This window comes from Monomorium pharaonis, chromosome 11, assembly GCF_013373865.1.
Source record: "Monomorium pharaonis isolate MP-MQ-018 chromosome 11, ASM1337386v2, whole genome shotgun sequence".
Taxonomy (NCBI): domain Eukaryota; kingdom Metazoa; phylum Arthropoda; class Insecta; order Hymenoptera; family Formicidae; genus Monomorium; species Monomorium pharaonis.
The window spans coordinates 2,769,398-2,785,840 of record NC_050477.1 but is presented as its reverse complement, the minus strand read 5'-3'; the positions used below and the strand labels follow the sequence as shown (position 1 = coordinate 2,785,840).

The 16,443-nt window shown below is 43.7% G+C and overlaps 4 protein-coding genes across 9 annotated transcripts; 2 read left to right on the top strand and 2 right to left on the bottom strand.

Annotated features, from left to right (window-relative positions):
* Nucleotides 1–2,764: 2,764 nt before the first annotated feature.
* On the top strand, nucleotides 2,765–6,568 carry LOC105837875 (ATP-binding cassette sub-family F member 3). Of its 3 annotated transcripts, XM_012683027.2 has the most exons (9): nucleotides 2,765–2,837; nucleotides 2,921–3,026; nucleotides 3,221–3,410; nucleotides 3,839–4,182; nucleotides 4,253–4,751; nucleotides 4,911–5,134; nucleotides 5,225–5,580; nucleotides 5,659–5,879; nucleotides 5,985–6,568. In XM_012683027.2, exons 1-9 carry the CDS (start codon nucleotides 2,765–2,767, stop codon nucleotides 6,129–6,131), a joined length of 2,160 nt encoding a protein of 719 aa, XP_012538481.1. In that variant the 3' UTR covers nucleotides 6,132–6,568. The 3 variants fall into 3 exon arrangements, with proteins under 3 accessions (XP_012538481.1, XP_012538482.1, XP_028048053.1); XM_012683028.3 differs by lacking the exon at nucleotides 2,765–2,837 and having other exon boundaries at nucleotides 2,921–3,021; XM_028192252.2 differs by lacking the exons at nucleotides 2,765–2,837; nucleotides 2,921–3,026 and having other exon boundaries at nucleotides 3,843–4,182.
* Nucleotides 6,569–6,809: 241 nt separating this feature from the next.
* On the bottom strand, nucleotides 6,810–10,224 carry LOC105837871 (actin cytoskeleton-regulatory complex protein PAN1). 4 transcript variants are annotated; one of them, XM_036293757.1, is made up of 5 exons: nucleotides 9,593–10,224; nucleotides 9,241–9,407; nucleotides 8,808–9,124; nucleotides 7,997–8,729; nucleotides 6,810–7,493 (listed from the first exon to the last, which is right to left on the bottom strand). In XM_036293757.1, exons 1-5 carry the CDS (start codon nucleotides 9,628–9,630, stop codon nucleotides 7,369–7,371), a joined length of 1,380 nt encoding a protein of 459 aa, XP_036149650.1. In that variant the 5' UTR covers nucleotides 9,631–10,224; the 3' UTR covers nucleotides 6,810–7,368. The 4 variants fall into 4 exon arrangements, with proteins under 4 accessions (XP_036149650.1, XP_036149651.1, XP_036149652.1 ...); XM_036293758.1 differs by having other exon boundaries at nucleotides 9,534–10,223; XM_036293759.1 differs by having other exon boundaries at nucleotides 9,600–10,222.
* Nucleotides 10,225–10,334: 110 nt separating this feature from the next.
* On the top strand, nucleotides 10,335–12,085 carry LOC105837872 (nucleoporin Nup35). The gene is made up of 3 exons (XM_012683024.3): nucleotides 10,335–10,493; nucleotides 10,713–10,823; nucleotides 10,896–12,085. The coding sequence occupies exons 2-3, from the start codon at nucleotides 10,713–10,715 to the stop codon at nucleotides 11,766–11,768; spliced, it is 984 nt and encodes a 327-aa protein (XP_012538478.1). The 5' UTR covers nucleotides 10,335–10,493; the 3' UTR covers nucleotides 11,769–12,085.
* Nucleotides 12,086–12,233: 148 nt separating this feature from the next.
* LOC105837873 (glucose-induced degradation protein 8-A homolog) lies at nucleotides 12,234–13,980 on the bottom strand. Its single transcript, XM_012683025.3, has 4 exons — nucleotides 13,677–13,980; nucleotides 13,244–13,576; nucleotides 12,772–13,166; nucleotides 12,234–12,673 (listed from the first exon to the last, which is right to left on the bottom strand). Exons 2-4 carry the CDS (start codon nucleotides 13,365–13,367, stop codon nucleotides 12,497–12,499), a joined length of 696 nt encoding a protein of 231 aa, XP_012538479.1. The 5' UTR covers nucleotides 13,368–13,576; nucleotides 13,677–13,980; the 3' UTR covers nucleotides 12,234–12,496.
* Nucleotides 13,981–16,443: the final 2,463 nt, after the last annotated feature.

Sequence of the window (16,443 nt, the reverse complement as noted above, 5' to 3'; positions counted from 1 at the left end):
ATATAATAATAGGAAGTATAAAGGGAGAAACGAGTTGCTAGTATAAAGAAGAGGAAACGTATGTTTTTCTGATTAAAACAAATTTTATACTATAATCAAAATAGCTGCTTATACTTCTCAAGTATATATCGTTTACAAAGCTAGTTTGATTTAACATGTATATATATTATATATATATATGTATATATGTATAGGCACAATAATTATATTTCCATACAATATACGTATGCGTATGGAAATAAAATTAATGCAGTATTAATACTATATGGCTATCGAGAGAATTAATAAAAAAAAGAACGGAAAACCCGCTACGATAAATCCGACATTATTAAATAAAATAAAATAATAAAATAAACAAGTTGTCATCTTGTCGCAAGCGAGTCGTTAATTCGGAATGTATATATATATATATATATATATATATATATATATATATATATGTATGTATATGTATATATATGTATATATTCGAGTATGTTTCGAGATTATCACTCGCAGGATAATAATAACGCATTATAACTGTCGTACGACAAAAATCAACTGTAAAACGAAGTTTCGCGAGATAGGTTTACAGAGTACAACAATTAGGACTGTATTACGCTACTATATATAAATACATCAAAGGAATTAGGGGCGGGCGTTGATCGAGCCTTGTTTCAACCATAGTCCACACTCAGGGCGCTTAGACCTTTCTTCTTGATCGCTTCCCCCACGGCACGCTCCAGGAAGTCCTCCGGCTGATCGCACTCGTATACCTTGTCCGCGTCCAACGCATTGCATCTCCCCGTTTCTACACTGCCGTAGACCGCCCCATAGGAAAAGTCTTCCAGTTCGTACATACATTTAGATGGAAAGGAACGATCGACATCTATGTATTTACAATAACGTGAAGGTGAAGGAAAAGCGAGCTCGGTCGACTGGACTAAACCGTGATTGCGAATCGCCATCGTCACTGCCGTGTCCTCCATGTCGTTTCCCCTGTACGACAAGTGAAACCTGGAGCCAAGGGACTCCAAGTCCAGAGGATTGGGTGGATGCATCATTCTGTAATAAGCCAGAACCTCATTGATGCTATTGTCCATCGATCCCTCCTCCTCTTGGAAAGCCTGCCACAACTTGAGTTTCTCCTCAATTTGTATTTGATATATAATCTCGTCGTAATCGATATTCCCCACATTGCTGGCTGGCGTCTCCACATTTGCACTCGTGTGCTGCTTCTGGAGGAATAATATCGTCTCTTATGTACAATCCAATATATTATTAAGTTAACAGAATTTGCTATCATAAAATAATACTGCAAAATTGTAAAGATACAGATATAATTTTTTTTTTTAACAAATTGAAGTAATAACAAATATGTGGAATCCATGTTTTACATGGATAATATAGACACGAATTTTCTAGTTTCCTCAAACTTTCAATATGAATACTTACATGTTTTAATACAATAACACATGTGTCTATGTAAAATTTATGTTAAAAGTTTGAGAACAATTTATATTAATCTATCAATAAAATCACAACGTTACAGTCATATGGAGGTCAATAAATTTATGTAAAACATGTAGATGTAATATGGAATCCACATACCTGTTCTTATCGGGTAATTGTCATTTAACGTAATGTTATGTAAAGTAACGAGGGAACGTCAGCGAAATCATCGTGATGCGACTAATTACCACGTCCGGACGATCCTTGCTGGTCCTGGAAAGCTGCGTGCAGTGCCGTTTGGGCGGAAAGAACGCGCACTCGTGCTCGTCCATGTCCGAGTCCTCGTCGTCGCTCGCCACTATCTCTACCGCGCTGCGCCAGAGCTTCTTCCTGGCGCGTTCTTTACCACCCGAGGTACCCGAGAAGGGCGGAAGGAAGAGTATCTCGCGCTCGTCCATGTCCGCGCGCAATTCCTCGACATTCGACTCCACGACGTCGCTCGCCCGTCGGTCGTCCCTGCGAATCTCCGCCAGGGCGTCTCGTTCCTGGCGGGGCGTTTGCACCCCGTCGACGATTCTACCTTCTCTTCCTTCTCCTCTCCTTTATCTCTTCCCTCGTCTTTCTCTCTCTCTCTCTCTCTCTTTCTCTTTTCTGCGTGACTTCAACGAAGACGCATCGAGAACCCGCCCGATCTCGTGGTGGTCGACAATTATTTACAACAAGAGAAACGTCTGGGCTGCGCGGAATTGCGCGTTACGAATAACGACGACGACGGTCGTCGTTGCGGCTTCCGCGGTTAACCTAAAGGCCCGTGGTTCGCGCCCGCGGAACGACGAGATTCGCGGGAGTCCGTAGGTCTCGTCGAACGCGGAATGTCAGAGCCCGGACGACGCGACTCCGAGGGCTCGCGCATCGTCAGCAGGAGCAGGAGGAGGCCTCGAGTTTGACAGTTAACAAGATGGCGGCCACCACCGCGATCGTTGGAGGCGGCAAGAAGAACTTGAGACGCTCATGTTCGTGGCCGGTTGGCGCGAAATGCCCGAAGAAATCGCGATTCACGTGCGGAAAAGATCGCGAGCGACGTCCCAGAGCGACGTTTTCCCCGCACCCCGACGAGAAAACGACGTGCTCTTGAGCCACCGAGTGCCAGGCCCCAAGGTCCAAGATGGCGGCGAACATGTGTTCGCGCAGTTCGACGGAGGCTTGACACTGGCCGTCTGTCAAGGAGCGGAACCCTGTGGTTGGCGTCGTGCGTAGTTTTCCCCAGATCCGGGATCTTCCTCCCCTTTTTTTTCATCGTTCACCCCCAGGAAGCACCGAAATAGCGAATATTATGGCAACCTGCGGCGAATACATACTCAGCCAGTTCCCGACGATAGACGACGATCTATATCACTACGTGCAAGGTACGTTTTCTCGTATAACCTACGCGGCATTAGAACAATATCGACGAATTCTCGCATTGACACGCGTACTCTTCCACACGCAGGTATTTTGGACAGTTCCAAGGACGACTTCGAGGACGGCGACGAGGTGTACGAGGCGATTGGGCAGGTGCTGCACGAGGTGGCGGACAAATCAGAAAACGAGGTTAGGTCTGTAAATGTGTTCGCATTTGTCACTCTTTAATTAAAATTCGTCGGCCGACGAAATTGCGTGCACTCCTCGGAAACGCAGAGCTATTTCCCTACAATTTATATTTAAGCTCATCCATCCGCGAGATTCATCGATCTTCCACTCCTCCAATAGTTTCTCTCGATTCATTGTACTTTGCTCTCTATGTGTACAGGCAAATATGCGCGAGGCTCTTGGAAATATTGAAAGGTAGCTCGAACGACGACGACGACATGGATAAGAGAAGAAACGGCGTTAACAAGGTGTTAAACGCCCCGGTACATCTGGGCTCGCTGGCTGCTACCTTAGAGGCGCAAGTTGAGCAAATTAAAAGTATATGGGTTACAACCAGAGACGACGTGATGGTAATGTATGATTGTGTTTTGACAGCTGTGTTCACAGCTTTTGTAATTATCATTTGAACTTACTTAAATTTGATAAATAAAGGATGAAATAATGCTTTTAATTCTGTAAGCATCAAAATTAACCTAGCCTTTGTTTATTTCAAATAATGGATGTAATTTCTTCCATAGATTTTTCTTACCGATACATTTTATTTAACTATCTTGTCTGTTACTAGCCTTTGCATTTAAAGCACATGATATTTGTCATGCTAGCACGCATATGAGGCGTTTTATGATTAGGTTACGATTGATAATATAATCATTCGAGCCAATCAGGACACGTAATAAGATGGCGTATGCGATCTAGCATGAAAAATCGTATCGTGTGCCGAAAGCTTAATTATCTGCAGGCGTCATTTGTATACTAATATCGCTCCTTATTGCGACAGAAAGTAGACGCCAAGAAGCTGGAAAAGGCCGAGGCCAAGTTGCAGCAGAAACAGGAAAGACGAATCGTAAATGAACAGGGCTCGGCTGCCCGTGTCAACACTGCCAATCATGTGACTGAAAGCACGGCTAGCGCCAGCCAAATGACGAGTAAGAAGGACAGTCGGATGGAGACGAAAGGTGGGGTGAACAAAACCCAGGATATCAGAATAGAAAACTTCGATGTCGCTTACGGTGATAGGGTATTGTTGCACGGTGCTGACTTGACGCTTGCATTTGGCAGACGATATGGTCTGATAGGTAGAAACGGACTCGGCAAGACCACTTTGCTTCGAATGATATCGAGGTATTATTACGTTATTGCTAATCTGTTCGACGCCTTCGATTAACGCAAATCAAATCCCGATTGTTTTTAGCAAGCAGCTGAGAATACCGTCGCACGTGCAAGTGTTGCATGTCGAGCAGGAGGTAGCCGGCGACGACACGTCCGCGCTCGAGTCCGTTCTGGAATGCGATCAAGAACGAAGCGCGTTGCTTAGTCAGGAGGCGAAATTGCAAGCGGCGATAGAAAAGGACGGCTCCAAGACGGGTGACGCGTTAGGCGAGGAATTAGCTAGGGTATACGAGGCGATGCAGTTGGCCGAGGTCGACAAAGCTCCCGCTAGGGCGAGCGCGATTTTGTCGGGACTCGGATTCTCCGTCGAGAGACAGTCCTGGCCAACGAAAGCGTTCTCCGGCGGTTGGCGAATGAGGCTTGCTCTCGCGAGGGCATTGTTCTCCAAGCCGGACCTGTTGCTGCTTGACGAGCCGACGAACATGCTTGATATTAAAGCGATACTGTGGTTAGAAAAGTATCTGCAAACGTGGCCGAAAACATTACTCGTAGTGTCACACGACCGAAAGTTTTTAGATACGGTATGTTCACATTTTTGTGTATATTGTGTATTAATAATGTTAATAACATCTTTTCACGTTCAAATCTTAATTATAAAAGTTAATTAATATAATAACTAAATGTTTTTCTCGCTATAAATATACTTATCATTCTTTATCTTATCCTTATCTTTTCAACAGGTACCCACTGACATCCTGTACTTGCGTGGACAGAAAATAGAGGCGTATCGCGGCAATTACGAGCAATTCGTAAAAACGAAAGGCGAACGCGAGAGGAACCAGCAACGAGAGTATGAGGCTCAACAAGCGAAGAGAGCGCACGTACAGGAATTTATCGACAAATTCCGATACAATGCAAATCGCGCGTCTAGTGTACAAAGCAAGATAAAGATGTTAGAGAAATTGTAAGTGTAACGATTTGATCACGCGTATAACAATTCCGTTTCGTTTACAATTGAAATTAACATTTTCCTTTATGTTCATTATTTCGGTAGACCTGACTTAAAGCCAATAGAAAAGGAGAGCGAAGTGACCCTTAATTTCCCCCACGTTGAACCTCTAAGTCCGCCGATATTACAGCTTAGCGAAGTCTCGTATAGTTACAATGGAACCGACATGGTATTTAGCAATGTGAATCTTACTGCCAGCTTGCAATCGCGCATTTGCATCGTCGGGGAGAACGGTGCGGGTAAAACTACCCTCTTGAAAATTATCACGGGCGCATTGAGCCCGACGCGGGGCACAGTGCATGTACATCGAAATTTAAAGTTTGGATACTTCAGTCAGCACCACGTTGATCAACTGGACATGCGCGTTTGTCCCGTCGAATTGTTACAAATGCATTTTCCCGGTACGTATTTGCGATATGTGCAGCTCATAAAAAAAAAATTATTACCGTTATTATACAATTGTTAATAATTATTCGCAGGTAAACCAATCGAGGAATATAGGCGAATGCTCGGAAGTTTCGGCATAAGCGGCAATCTGGCCTTGCAAACCATAAATTCTCTTTCGGGAGGACAGAAGTCCAGAGTAGCGTTTGCCTTAATGTGTGCCGCAATGCCGAATTTCCTAGTGCTCGATGAGCCCACGAATCACCTCGACATCGAATCAATCGAAGCATTGGGTAAAGCTCTCAACAACTGCCAAGTAAGTGCTCGTATTATTATTTTCTATGATGATTACCACAGACCTAATTTCAAAGTTCTTTAATTCATATGTATTTTTGTTTTGATCTATATTTTATCGTTGCAGGCTGGTGTAATATTAGTGTCTCACGATGAACGTTTAATCCAAATGGTTTGTACAGAATTGTGGGTTTGTGGTGAAGGATCGGTTCGCTGTATCGAAGAAGGCTTTGACGAATATCGCAGGATCATTGAAAAGGAACTTGAATTATGAAAAGTTAAATTTTATCTAATGTGATATCGTCATCTTACGTTGTCTTATACCAAGTAACGTATCATGATGAAAGTAGTATCACCTTTAATCGAAATTATATCGCGGTTATTATTCACCCTTTTCTCGCGACATTTCATCGCCAAAGGTATCTTATTTATTTTTTAAAAGCTTTTCCCGAAACATAGCGATCATTAATTATATATATGCACGATTTATTTATTATCTGAATGTGTTTCCTCTTTTCTCTTTTGATAATTACAGAATGTAATTCTTGCCCTAAAAAGAATTTATTATCATAAATTGTGTATATCTTCCTTTAAAACTCATTGTACTAAAACTGTTTAACTGTAACAGTGCAATAGAATTTGGAGATTTTCACATTTAATATTACTCTATTATGAAAAGAAAATAATAAAAGATATTGTTAGATAAAAAAATATTTCTATTTCATTTGAAAATATATTGACCGCCCTTACCAATCTGCATATATGTATAAAGATTGTACTTGTATCATACAATATTAATACAATTATTCATAAGTCAACGACTTGCTGCTATGTATGTACGTGTGTGCAATCGTTTATTAGTATTGTAAAATAAGTTGCATCTTTATATGTCTTGGCCTTTCTTAACGTTAAATTATTATTATTAATGATTCAAGAATTATCATACATCATATAATGTCCTGAATTAATGATTTTGGTGGTAATATTTATTAATTTTACAGAGATAAATAAGAAAAAATATAATACAACAATAAAAAGATTAAATGAGTATATTAATTTAGAATGAAAATAAACGTGTCTTCCGTTTCAATCTCTTAGATTTCTGTTAGATAATAACAGGCCTAAAGTTTCTAACGATTCTTATATATATATAGATATATTTATATATATATATAATATACGTACACACACACATGTATAAATGTATATAAAATATATATTACATAATATATATGATATACAGTTTTATACATATACATATGTAGGTATAAGCTATATTAAATATATTTTTTCCTAAGATAGACTGTACAGAAAATATTGTCTAAAACATTTTATTATATAACTGGGTTTGCGCGAATTCGAAATCTCTTTCTCTCAAACTGTTATACTCTACGCCGATTCACACTTTTTCATGCTCACTCAATTTAACGTTTTTATTTTATTGTGGCAGCATCGAAAAGTTTTTAAATAATAATCAATGCACGAAGCAATGATTTAAGTATGCACAGATTTCAATATGCTAAAGAGGTCGCATTGTGTTGCCACTGTTTACTCCCAGATGAAGTATTTAACGAATGCAGGGTGTTAGGAGTAGAAGACGATTGAAGAGGTGGAGCTGGTGCTTGTTGCTTTGCTGCTGTAATTTTTGAAACGCCACGATTATTTTACATTCGTAACGGAGTAACGTGAGCTTATAAATTTCATTATAAATATTCATGAAAGTGCAATTAGTAGCATGCAACTTAGCGTATATCCATGGTTCATTATAAACAAATGTGAGCTGTTTGTGTCTTACGCGCTGAGAGTTTTTATGTTTCGTATTTTTGCTGAAAGATATAGAAAAGCAGTCTCAACAGAAGTTAGTATAACACTTCGAAAGAAATCTTGAAAAACAATATAATAAAAAAAGAAATAGTGTGACATGCACCATGTAATAAATGCGTATATGAATTATATACGCATTCCGTAAATAAATTTTAATTGCAACATGCACGTACTCAGGATATGGATGTGCGGCATAGTAGGAAGCGCTGTGTTTTTAGTTCTAGAATGAACAAGAGTGTACAACTTTCGTTATCTCAAGCGTTAAAATGCTTCATAACAATAAATTAAAAAACACCATTTGCCGACCACGCTTACCATGCCTGCTACTGTAAACCTTGTTGAAGCCCCTAAAGGGTTCCGGCGGCGGAAAAGTCGACGTGGTGTGAAACATCTCGGCGAATCGCACTTCCAAGTCGACGGAACCTGCTTGACCGCCGCCGTTGCGCACCGACAGACTCCTGGTGGGAGGTGTCGGCGGTGGCGGTGGCGGCGGTGCCAATCTCTGATGCGTAGGTGCGGGACGATGTGGGAGTGGTGGTGGTGGAGGTGGTATGCACGGCGCAGTGACCGTGACCCTCGACGGCGGCGGCGGTGCCGCTCTCATCGCGGTCATAGGCAACGTGTGCGACCGCGAGGCCGGCGGCGGCGGTGACGGCGGCCTCGTCGGCACGGCCGCTCGCGAGAATGGTGGCGACGGCGGCCTCGTCGGCACGGTCGTTCGCGAGATTGGCGGCGACGGCGGTTTCGTCACGGGAGGCCTGAGAATTCGATTTGCAGGTCTCATTGGCTGCGGCGTGGCAGCCTCGTTCAAACAATCCTGCGACTGGTGCAGAGAAGACGGTGACGACGCCAAGACCGGCGGTGATCGCGGTAGTCGCATGCTCTGCGCCCTCGCCACGCTCGCGCTGCTCGTCAAATTCAGCTTCTTAGGTGGCGGCGATGGTTTTTGCAGAACGGCAGACGGTTTAGGCACAATGGTCGACGATTTCGCGAATCCTCTGGGCATAACCTCTGGAGTCTTCGTCGTGGAGTCAGTAGTACTTTGTCCCTGTTGTGAGATTAACAACGATTTTACAGATACGACGTACGTGATTAAATCGAGCTAATCGATTGAATAGTTTTCTACCTGACTGAATATCTGTGGTTTCTGAGCGGCTGGCGGCGGAACTGGAGGTGGGCCACGTTTAATACTCTGGGACGCTCCAGGTGACGAGTGAAGAAAACTAGAATTATGTACATTACTTTGTCCCTCCTTCTCGGTCATGTTCCCTCTCAGTCCCGTAGGTTTCAATCTTGGCATGCCACCCGCGAATAGACCGCCTAGGGACATAGGTCCACCGTTGCTAGCATTACTGCTACTGTTGCTACTCATTGCACTAGAACTATTAGTTCTACTATTGCTACTATTTAACGAGGAGCTCGTCGATTCGCCTTTCACTCTCCCTGCAAAAAAAACAAATAATTTTCATCGCCTGTTAATTTCTCGTGATGCTTTGTACACTTTTTATTTTTAAATTCCATAATCAATACAATATTAATCTTTGTGCTAGATGATTTACCGGCGACAGCAGGCCCACTCTTGTCCACGGTAACGGTCTTTCTCAAAGTTTTGCCTGCCCTTATAGACTGCAGCAGTAAGCCCCTGTTGTCACCTACAGGCGGACCCGTAGAGGCGCCGGCCTGTGGAGGTGGTGGCGGCGGTGGCACGGACATTCTCGCTACCCTCCTACAAAAAAAGCGAGCAAAAATATATAGTGCCCATTTCACTCCGAGACTGGACACACAAGAGGAAGAAGAGGGTGCGTATCAAGCAACAGATTTCTTATTGGAAAAAACGTCAAAAACAACATACCGCGATACGAGTGACATACATCTACAGGATCTATCTCTAATTTGACGGCCACTATTTACGATTTACGATTTCGGTTCGTTCCGCCGAGATGTGTCATTCGCTGGGGGGGAGGGCCGCGGGAAGGAGAAGGGAGTTTCGCCCGTTTCCGTTTTCGGAGCGCAGATGGAGAAGACGATCCAGGAGTCAACGGAGCCTCCCCCCGGGGGCTCGCGGTGAGACCGGTGCGGGCGGAACTCCGCCGCCGATGAGTCTACCTTCGGCTCCACCACGGGTTAGGGTTCTGTCTTTCTCGTGCACACGTTCTCGCCGTGAGTCACGTTCGTTCCGCGCGTCTAGTTTTGCGCGTGCGGCGATGAAAAGGGATCCGCCGTAGGATCCTCTTACATGCGGCGGACACACGCACACGCCACACACCTCGGCAAGCCGCTTTTTATCTTTCTATAACGTCACTCTCTTTCTCTCTTTACGCGACGTCGTCGATCCGACAGACGGACGTTTCTCGGGATCACCAAGCGATTACCGAATTTAGAGACGGCGGTCGCTGTCCGAGGCGCTCACGTCCGGAGGTAGGACGACCCGCGGCCGACGGTACTCATGATATTAAAAAAAGGGCCCTGGCTGGCTGGATCCGCGCCTACACGTTCCGCGGCTGTGCGACACGGCGACGTAGATCATGGCGTCATCAGAGATCCATTCGAGGTTCGAGGTTGGGGGTCCGCGCGCACCCGTCCGCCCGTCCGTCCATCCGTCCCTCCCTCCGCCCTCCGGCCGTTCGTTGCTCCAGTCCAGCAAGCTCTGGGCTCTGGCCTACCTAGAGCTCATCAGAGCCATCTTTACACATAAATATGATCGAAAACGGTTTCCCATTTATTTGAAAAAGAGATATTTGAGAAAGAGAGTATTATTACTTGTCATAGAGTGTTTGGCAAAACTTTGCGAGCAAAAGAATTTTCCGAGATCGTAAGTAATCCGAATATAATATAACCAAAATATCTTAAACTCGTCTAGATAATTATTAGAACGATATTCTCAATATAACCTAAAAGATGTACAGTTTAGAAGCTTTATTCTGTTTCATATAAAATAATACTTGTGTGTTAATTTTCTAGAGTAGAATTTCGTTAGTATCATTATTTCTGATATATCACTTGAGTTTTACAAAAATAATTCTCCCACTAGATGGAACCGATGACTCTAGGATCGCCAATGCACAGTCCTATTCAAAGTCCCGGAAGTCCAGGCGGTACCTCCCCGTATTTGCCAAGTTTTCTTTTGGGTGACACTAATACCGTAAGTGTGATTTTATATACTGTAGTTAAATCTTACTAACATACAGCACTGTATGTCTGTCCAAAATTCCAGTCTTCAAAGATCAATGTGATGAGCCCTCAAGACAATCCACGCCACTTGAATATCACCAATGCCAGTCTGATGTCCCCGGTGTCCTACGGATCTCCAGATTACCGATCCAATCGTCAGAAGGCGGTATTCGGCAACACTACAACTCCCAATACGCCGCAAATGAGCACGAAGAATCACACTGGTGGACCACCGACGCGTGGACTGTTTGACACTCTAGACGTGGCGCATGTACAGTTGACGTCAACCACTGTCGGTGTGACGGCGGCCACAACTCCAGCTGGCGCAACCACACCCATGAGTCAGTCCAGAGTCATGATGAGCGCATTAAGCAGTCCTCTGATATTTCCAGACCACTCGATGAACTTGACCATGAGCGAGTCGCAAAGTCTGCTGCATTGGATAACCGTCTTCGGCTTCCTACCAATCGACATTAACGCCGTTCTGTCCCATATCTCTAGCAGAGTTCGCATAGTAGACAAACACCCAGCTCCGCAATCCCAGAGCAACTGGATACACCTGAAATGCGCGTCGGAGCAGGAGGCGCAGAAGGCCCTCATGTGCAATGGCAGCATTGTCTCGGGCACCATCATGATCGGCGTCATACCGTGCACAGACGAGGGCGTCGTTCTGGGCTGCGACAAGGAGAATCGTTCCAAACTGAACGGAAGCATGAGATCGTTCTCGACGGGCAGAATCAGTCAGTCTCCATTCAGCACGTCGCCTATCGTGAGCCGACGGAGGCTGAGATCTTTAGCAGCGAGTTACAATCATTTAAAACCTTTTAGCCCGCAGGCCGCGCAAGTGCCGGAAAACGTTCCACAGAAGTCCGCCAGTTTAGTTTCGAAAGCAATGGAGTATGTGTTTGGCTGGTAGTTGGTTTTTTTTAGTAATAATTATTATACCGAACTTTACTATTGTGAAATATATAAAAAAATTATAGAAATCATGAGAGACAATATGTTAATCGTTGGAGGTTTTTAAGTGAAAACTTTAACTGGAAGCTTAAAATGAAATTATTATCTATTGCTCTGCAAAACGAACTTGTTATCATTGCTTTGAATATCATTGCGATATATGGGCGTCTCTACAAAGACTGTTACTATTTTAAGATTTATTATGATTATTATATGCATATTGTAAGACGTTATATTTGTATGTATCTTTACAATTATAGAACACCTGATAGCCAGAATTATATGTAAATCTTCTATGCATATAATTTATATATTCCTAGTAAGTAGTATCGCATGTATAAAAAACCTGAAAACACTTCTATATCATATTAATGTCTCAAGTCCTGAAAGACATAAGAAATATTCCAATAATAATTCTTATTTCTTAGAGCAGTTATAACAACGATATATATTGGTTTAATCATTACATTCTTATTATAATTAATACATTAATGATACTACACGCCATCCATCTCTCTCTCTCTCTCTAATTTGTTATACAAGATTAAAATTCAGATATAATTTCCTATAAAATAAACTATAATTTAAACAAAATTGCATATATAAGTCAATTCAAGACATTCATTTATCTCATTCATAAATAAAATATGAGGAACGTTTCCAGTCTCTTCTTATCTGTTATTAAAATTACTTTGTATCCTCGATTGTAGCACTACCTAGATCGGTCATCTTCGGGTATTTCACTTTTTTCTTGTCCAACTCGTCTTGAGCCCACAGTATCATCTTTAACAGATTGTTGAGTCGAGGACTGGTAGATTCCCTGTGCTCCATTTTCAATATAGCAGCGTTTAATTCACTCGCAATCTATAAATAACAATAATTAAAAATTAATTTTATAAGACTCTCTCAAAAAGGATTAAATAAAGAACAATTTTGGCGGAATAAAATGAATAAATGCTCACTTTCTGTCTGTGTGTCGGATGCAGAAGATCGCTGAACGGGCTCTTATGTGGCTCATCAAAGGCCAATAGCGCCAATGTACGCTCCAATTCGCACAATATATTATCATCCGACTCGCCGGCCTCGCTGAGCTGATCCTGGGCAAACTGGAGTGCCTCCTCGACTCTACCCGTACGTATCAGTTCAATCAAATGCAACTGCTGCAGGTGAAAGTATAGATATCTGTCGTTGTCTAACAGCTCGGGATGCAGCTGGTTTACCAGATCCGTCGCCTCCTGAATACGACCGTTCTGGATAGCGTCGCGAATACGGATTCTGTCGTCCAGGGAGCTCAGTTCCACCGTCGGACCTACCCCCGACTCCTGCTGGAACTTCTCAGCAGCTTCCTTGAATCCTTCTGCTCAAATGAAACGCTATGTTACTTTCGACAATTTTCCTTGATGAGATCACGATAGAGAGACCAGAGCTCATTACCTGTGACTAGATAATTCATGATTAGGTTGTTCATCGACATCTTCTGTATATAGGAGCTCTCCTCCAGCTTTGACATCCATTCCTCCTTAGATATGCTCTCCTGTCCTTTCTCCGAGAAACTCATTGTCCTCCGGGAATTAGAGACGACTCGTCGCGAGAGTTACAGGCGGTTACAGCATTATGATCTGTCCGGGACAGAAACTCCCGAGACCTGAGAGTAGCTCGAAAACCGTAACAGCTGATCAACTCGAAACGCGGAAGCTCGACCAAAACAAAAAGAAACGTCGCTCTTCTGCCAATCCGCGGTAACTCTTAAGCTCCTGGGGCTCGATTCTTGAATTTATTCGCAAGAAAAACGTATTCACAAATTCTGTTCTTACAGAAAAGTTAGAAATTTATTGGCTATCGTATGGCTATTAACCAATAAACTTACAACTTTCAGTTAGAGCGAGTATTTGCGTATACGTTTCTCTTGCGAATGACTTCAAGAATCGGGCCCCTGTGCAGAAAAGGGCGAGATGATCTCCGTGATGAAAATGGTTTTCCGTTCCGCGTGACGAGCGAAGCGTCAGCCCAATTCGTGAGATCGGAGGAGGAAAATCGAAAACCTTTCTCAAGAGCACCTGAGAGCGCGTAAAAAAAAGAAAAGCAAACGGAACACTTGTCATTAAACGAACCAACCAATCGTGATTTAACACCCTCGAAAATTCCTACTCTCCACGCCGATTGTGATTGGTCTACTCGTTTATCGTTCGAGTCCGAATTGCAGTTTTGCAGTTTCGCCGCAAGAGAATGCTGTGATTCAGGGGTAAACTTCACTAGTTAGATACAACGAGCAACACTAGATGGCGATACGAAATCAAGGGCTTCGTAATTTTTAGACTAGCTTGTAAAAAAAAAATTAAATACAACAGATGGAGCTGAATAGTCAAATGATCGCTTCTTGTACATTCTCTCTTTTTTTTCTTAATTATAATGATTATGATAATTCTATGCATAGATTTTCACACGTGAAAAAAATCTTTCAGTCATTCGGCGCTCTTTTTTTTTTTCACGTGAAAGTATGACAAAAGTATTACGCGAAAAACGGCGCTCTGTTAGCCAATTTTCCAAATTAAGAACGCGATGTGGTCTCGTCACACTTGTCACGCTTTTCGCATATTACGAGAATGTCTATAATCACGCGTTTTAAACAAGCGCTCAGTTCGAAGCAACAGTGCGTTGTCGAAAGGATGCCCTTTGTTCTCTTCGACCGACCTATCTCTCCCTTGAAAATCACAAACGCGAAAATCTTCCACCGCGCGGAGATCGCGCCCGCGATTATTTTCTCTCTCCCACGCGATTCGAGAGACAGAGAATAACGTCTCTCTTAGGAAATTACGACGACGATATTAAATTGCGCTTCCGAAAATGCACATATTTGCATGGAAATAACGTCGGGAGGGGTGGCTTTCGCGCGAGCTAGCTAGGCGAGGCCCGAGCGCGCCGTTTCGCCGTTTTCATGAATGAAACCGCCGCTCCCGCCGCGTATCAACAGGCGTCCTTTACTACGCAGCGGGAACATCGATCCGTTCCTTCGGGACCGTCCCCTTCCACGAACCCATTATTTTTCACGTCGTACCAGGGTCGTAGAGCGGCGCGAGAAGAGCCGCGTGCCATTAGAACGCCCGATCGCGCGATTAATTTCGCAAATGTATCGGCTAATCACGCCGTCGGGAATTCACGCCGAAACCCTCCCCTTCTCAAGACTATATTCTCACGAATGCAGATAAAATGCGTGCTGTTGATTCGCGCGTTTCCGACACTCTCTCCTCTTACAAAATGTGATTACTGTAAATTCTCACCGCGCAAGAGAGACGGTTTAATTTAGTATTTACACGCAGCTTTCTTCATTTGCGCAGTTGTAGTTTAAAAAATTTTTCCTTTTACTTTTAATTATAGTTTTATCACGCTGTCAGCGATGCGTCGTTTATTATCGTTCATCGCTTGCAACCGGTGCTTTTATGATCCGCGATAGTAAAAGCGCGCTAGCTGCCAAGTCCGACTATCTAATTACAAGTGAGTTGTCGAGGGTCGTAAAAATAGAGCGGCACCCGCGGTCGTGCCGTTCGGCGTTAAGACGATCGACGAGCGCCCTTTTAATTCGCTCGCGAATGATACACGAGCAAATAGATTGTCGGAATGGGGCTGGGGCTGGGACAGTGGCGGCTCGCGTGACGCCACTGTATTCTCACCCCCCTTCCGTTCAGAGGGTGGCGGTACCGTTTCGCCCCCTCCATCGAGCCCTCTCTCTTTGGCCGACCGTACCACGGGGATTCGCCACTTCGCGGATTCAAAGACTGACGTCAATGGGAGTTCGGCCTATGGAACCGGGAAAGACGGAGGGAGGGGAGGGGAACAGGGAACAAGAGGAGATGCGATACTCTCGCGACGGAGACTTGCGCGATTTTGCGAAACCCTCTCGTCGATCCGGCCGATCGACCGTCTCTCTCTCTTTCTCTCCCTCTCTCTCTCTCTCTCTCTCTCTCTTTCGCGGAGGCAAAAAGCTCGCGAAAGCTGTGGCTTTCCCTATTTCGTCGGAAAAAGCGTGGGTGTGGCGTGCAAAACCGGAAACTCGGCCAATATCGCGTGCCGTCCGTTTTCCTTTTTTGTCCGAACTTTCAACACGCTCGGCGTCAGTCAGTCAGGCTCGCGTGAACCGAACTTGGGCCGAGAGAGAAGGAAGGGATGAGAGAGATTTTTCTACGTAGAAAAATTTGGCAAGATCTTAATCAGAGTCCTTTCTCCTCTCTTTTCTTCGCAGATAGAAGTATATTGCTGGGAGGAGGAAGATATTTATTCTCTTTGAAATTAAAACAAAGGGAGAAAGATTGCCGGAGTTGCCATTCATAAGTCTTTCTGTATTTTTCGCAATTTCCGACATTATAATATAATACGTTGCAACACACTCTCCAGCATCACAATTACTCTCATTATTATATATTGTTATTCTCTTGACGAATTTGCATTAAATCGATCTTCTTTCACGTCAACGATACGCCCATTCTCTCCGTCAGCTTGTTTGGATGCCGACTTATGAACGGTGGCGTATCGCGAAATGATCGGTTGCTATTTTCAACCGGGATGAAAAAAGGAAGCGAGCCGACATGAACGCGAAAATAACGTGAATGCAGGTCGTAAATCATCGCGCGGGCAAGTAG

Bases quoted from the DNA above. Each gene is read 5' to 3' on its own strand.
- LOC105837871 (XM_036293757.1), bottom strand. From the start codon at position 9,630: ATGACACATCTCGGCGGAACGAACCGAAATCGTAAATC. The intron at 9,125-9,240 runs GTAAATCATCTA...TTTTTTTTGCAG, and splicing joins GAGTGGGCCTGCTGTCGCCG to GGAGAGTGAAAGGCGAATCG. The intron at 8,730-8,807 runs GTAGAAAACTAT...ATCTCACAACAG, and splicing joins AACCACAGATATTCAGTCAG to GGACAAAGTACTACTGACTC.
- LOC105837873 (XM_012683025.3), bottom strand. From the start codon at position 13,367: ATGAGTTTCTCGGAGAAAGGACAGGAGAGCATATCTAAGGAGGAATGG. The intron at 13,167-13,243 runs GTAATGAGCTCT...TCATTTGAGCAG, and splicing joins CATGAATTATCTAGTCACAG to AAGGATTCAAGGAAGCTGCT. The intron at 12,674-12,771 runs GTGAGCATTTAT...TGTTATTTATAG, and splicing joins ATCCGACACACAGACAGAAA to ATTGCGAGTGAATTAAACGC.
- LOC105837872 (XM_012683024.3), top strand. From the start codon at position 10,713: ATGGAACCGATGACTCTAGGATCGCCAATGCACAGTCCTATTCAAAGT. The intron at 10,824-10,895 runs GTAAGTGTGATT...CCAAAATTCCAG, and splicing joins TTTTGGGTGACACTAATACC to TCTTCAAAGATCAATGTGAT.
- LOC105837875 (XM_012683027.2), top strand. From the start codon at position 2,765: ATGGCAACCTGCGGCGAATACATACTCAGCCAGTTCCCGACGATAGAC. The intron at 4,183-4,252 runs GTATTATTACGT...GATTGTTTTTAG, and splicing joins TTGCTTCGAATGATATCGAG to CAAGCAGCTGAGAATACCGT. The intron at 4,752-4,910 runs GTATGTTCACAT...TCTTTTCAACAG, and splicing joins ACCGAAAGTTTTTAGATACG to GTACCCACTGACATCCTGTA.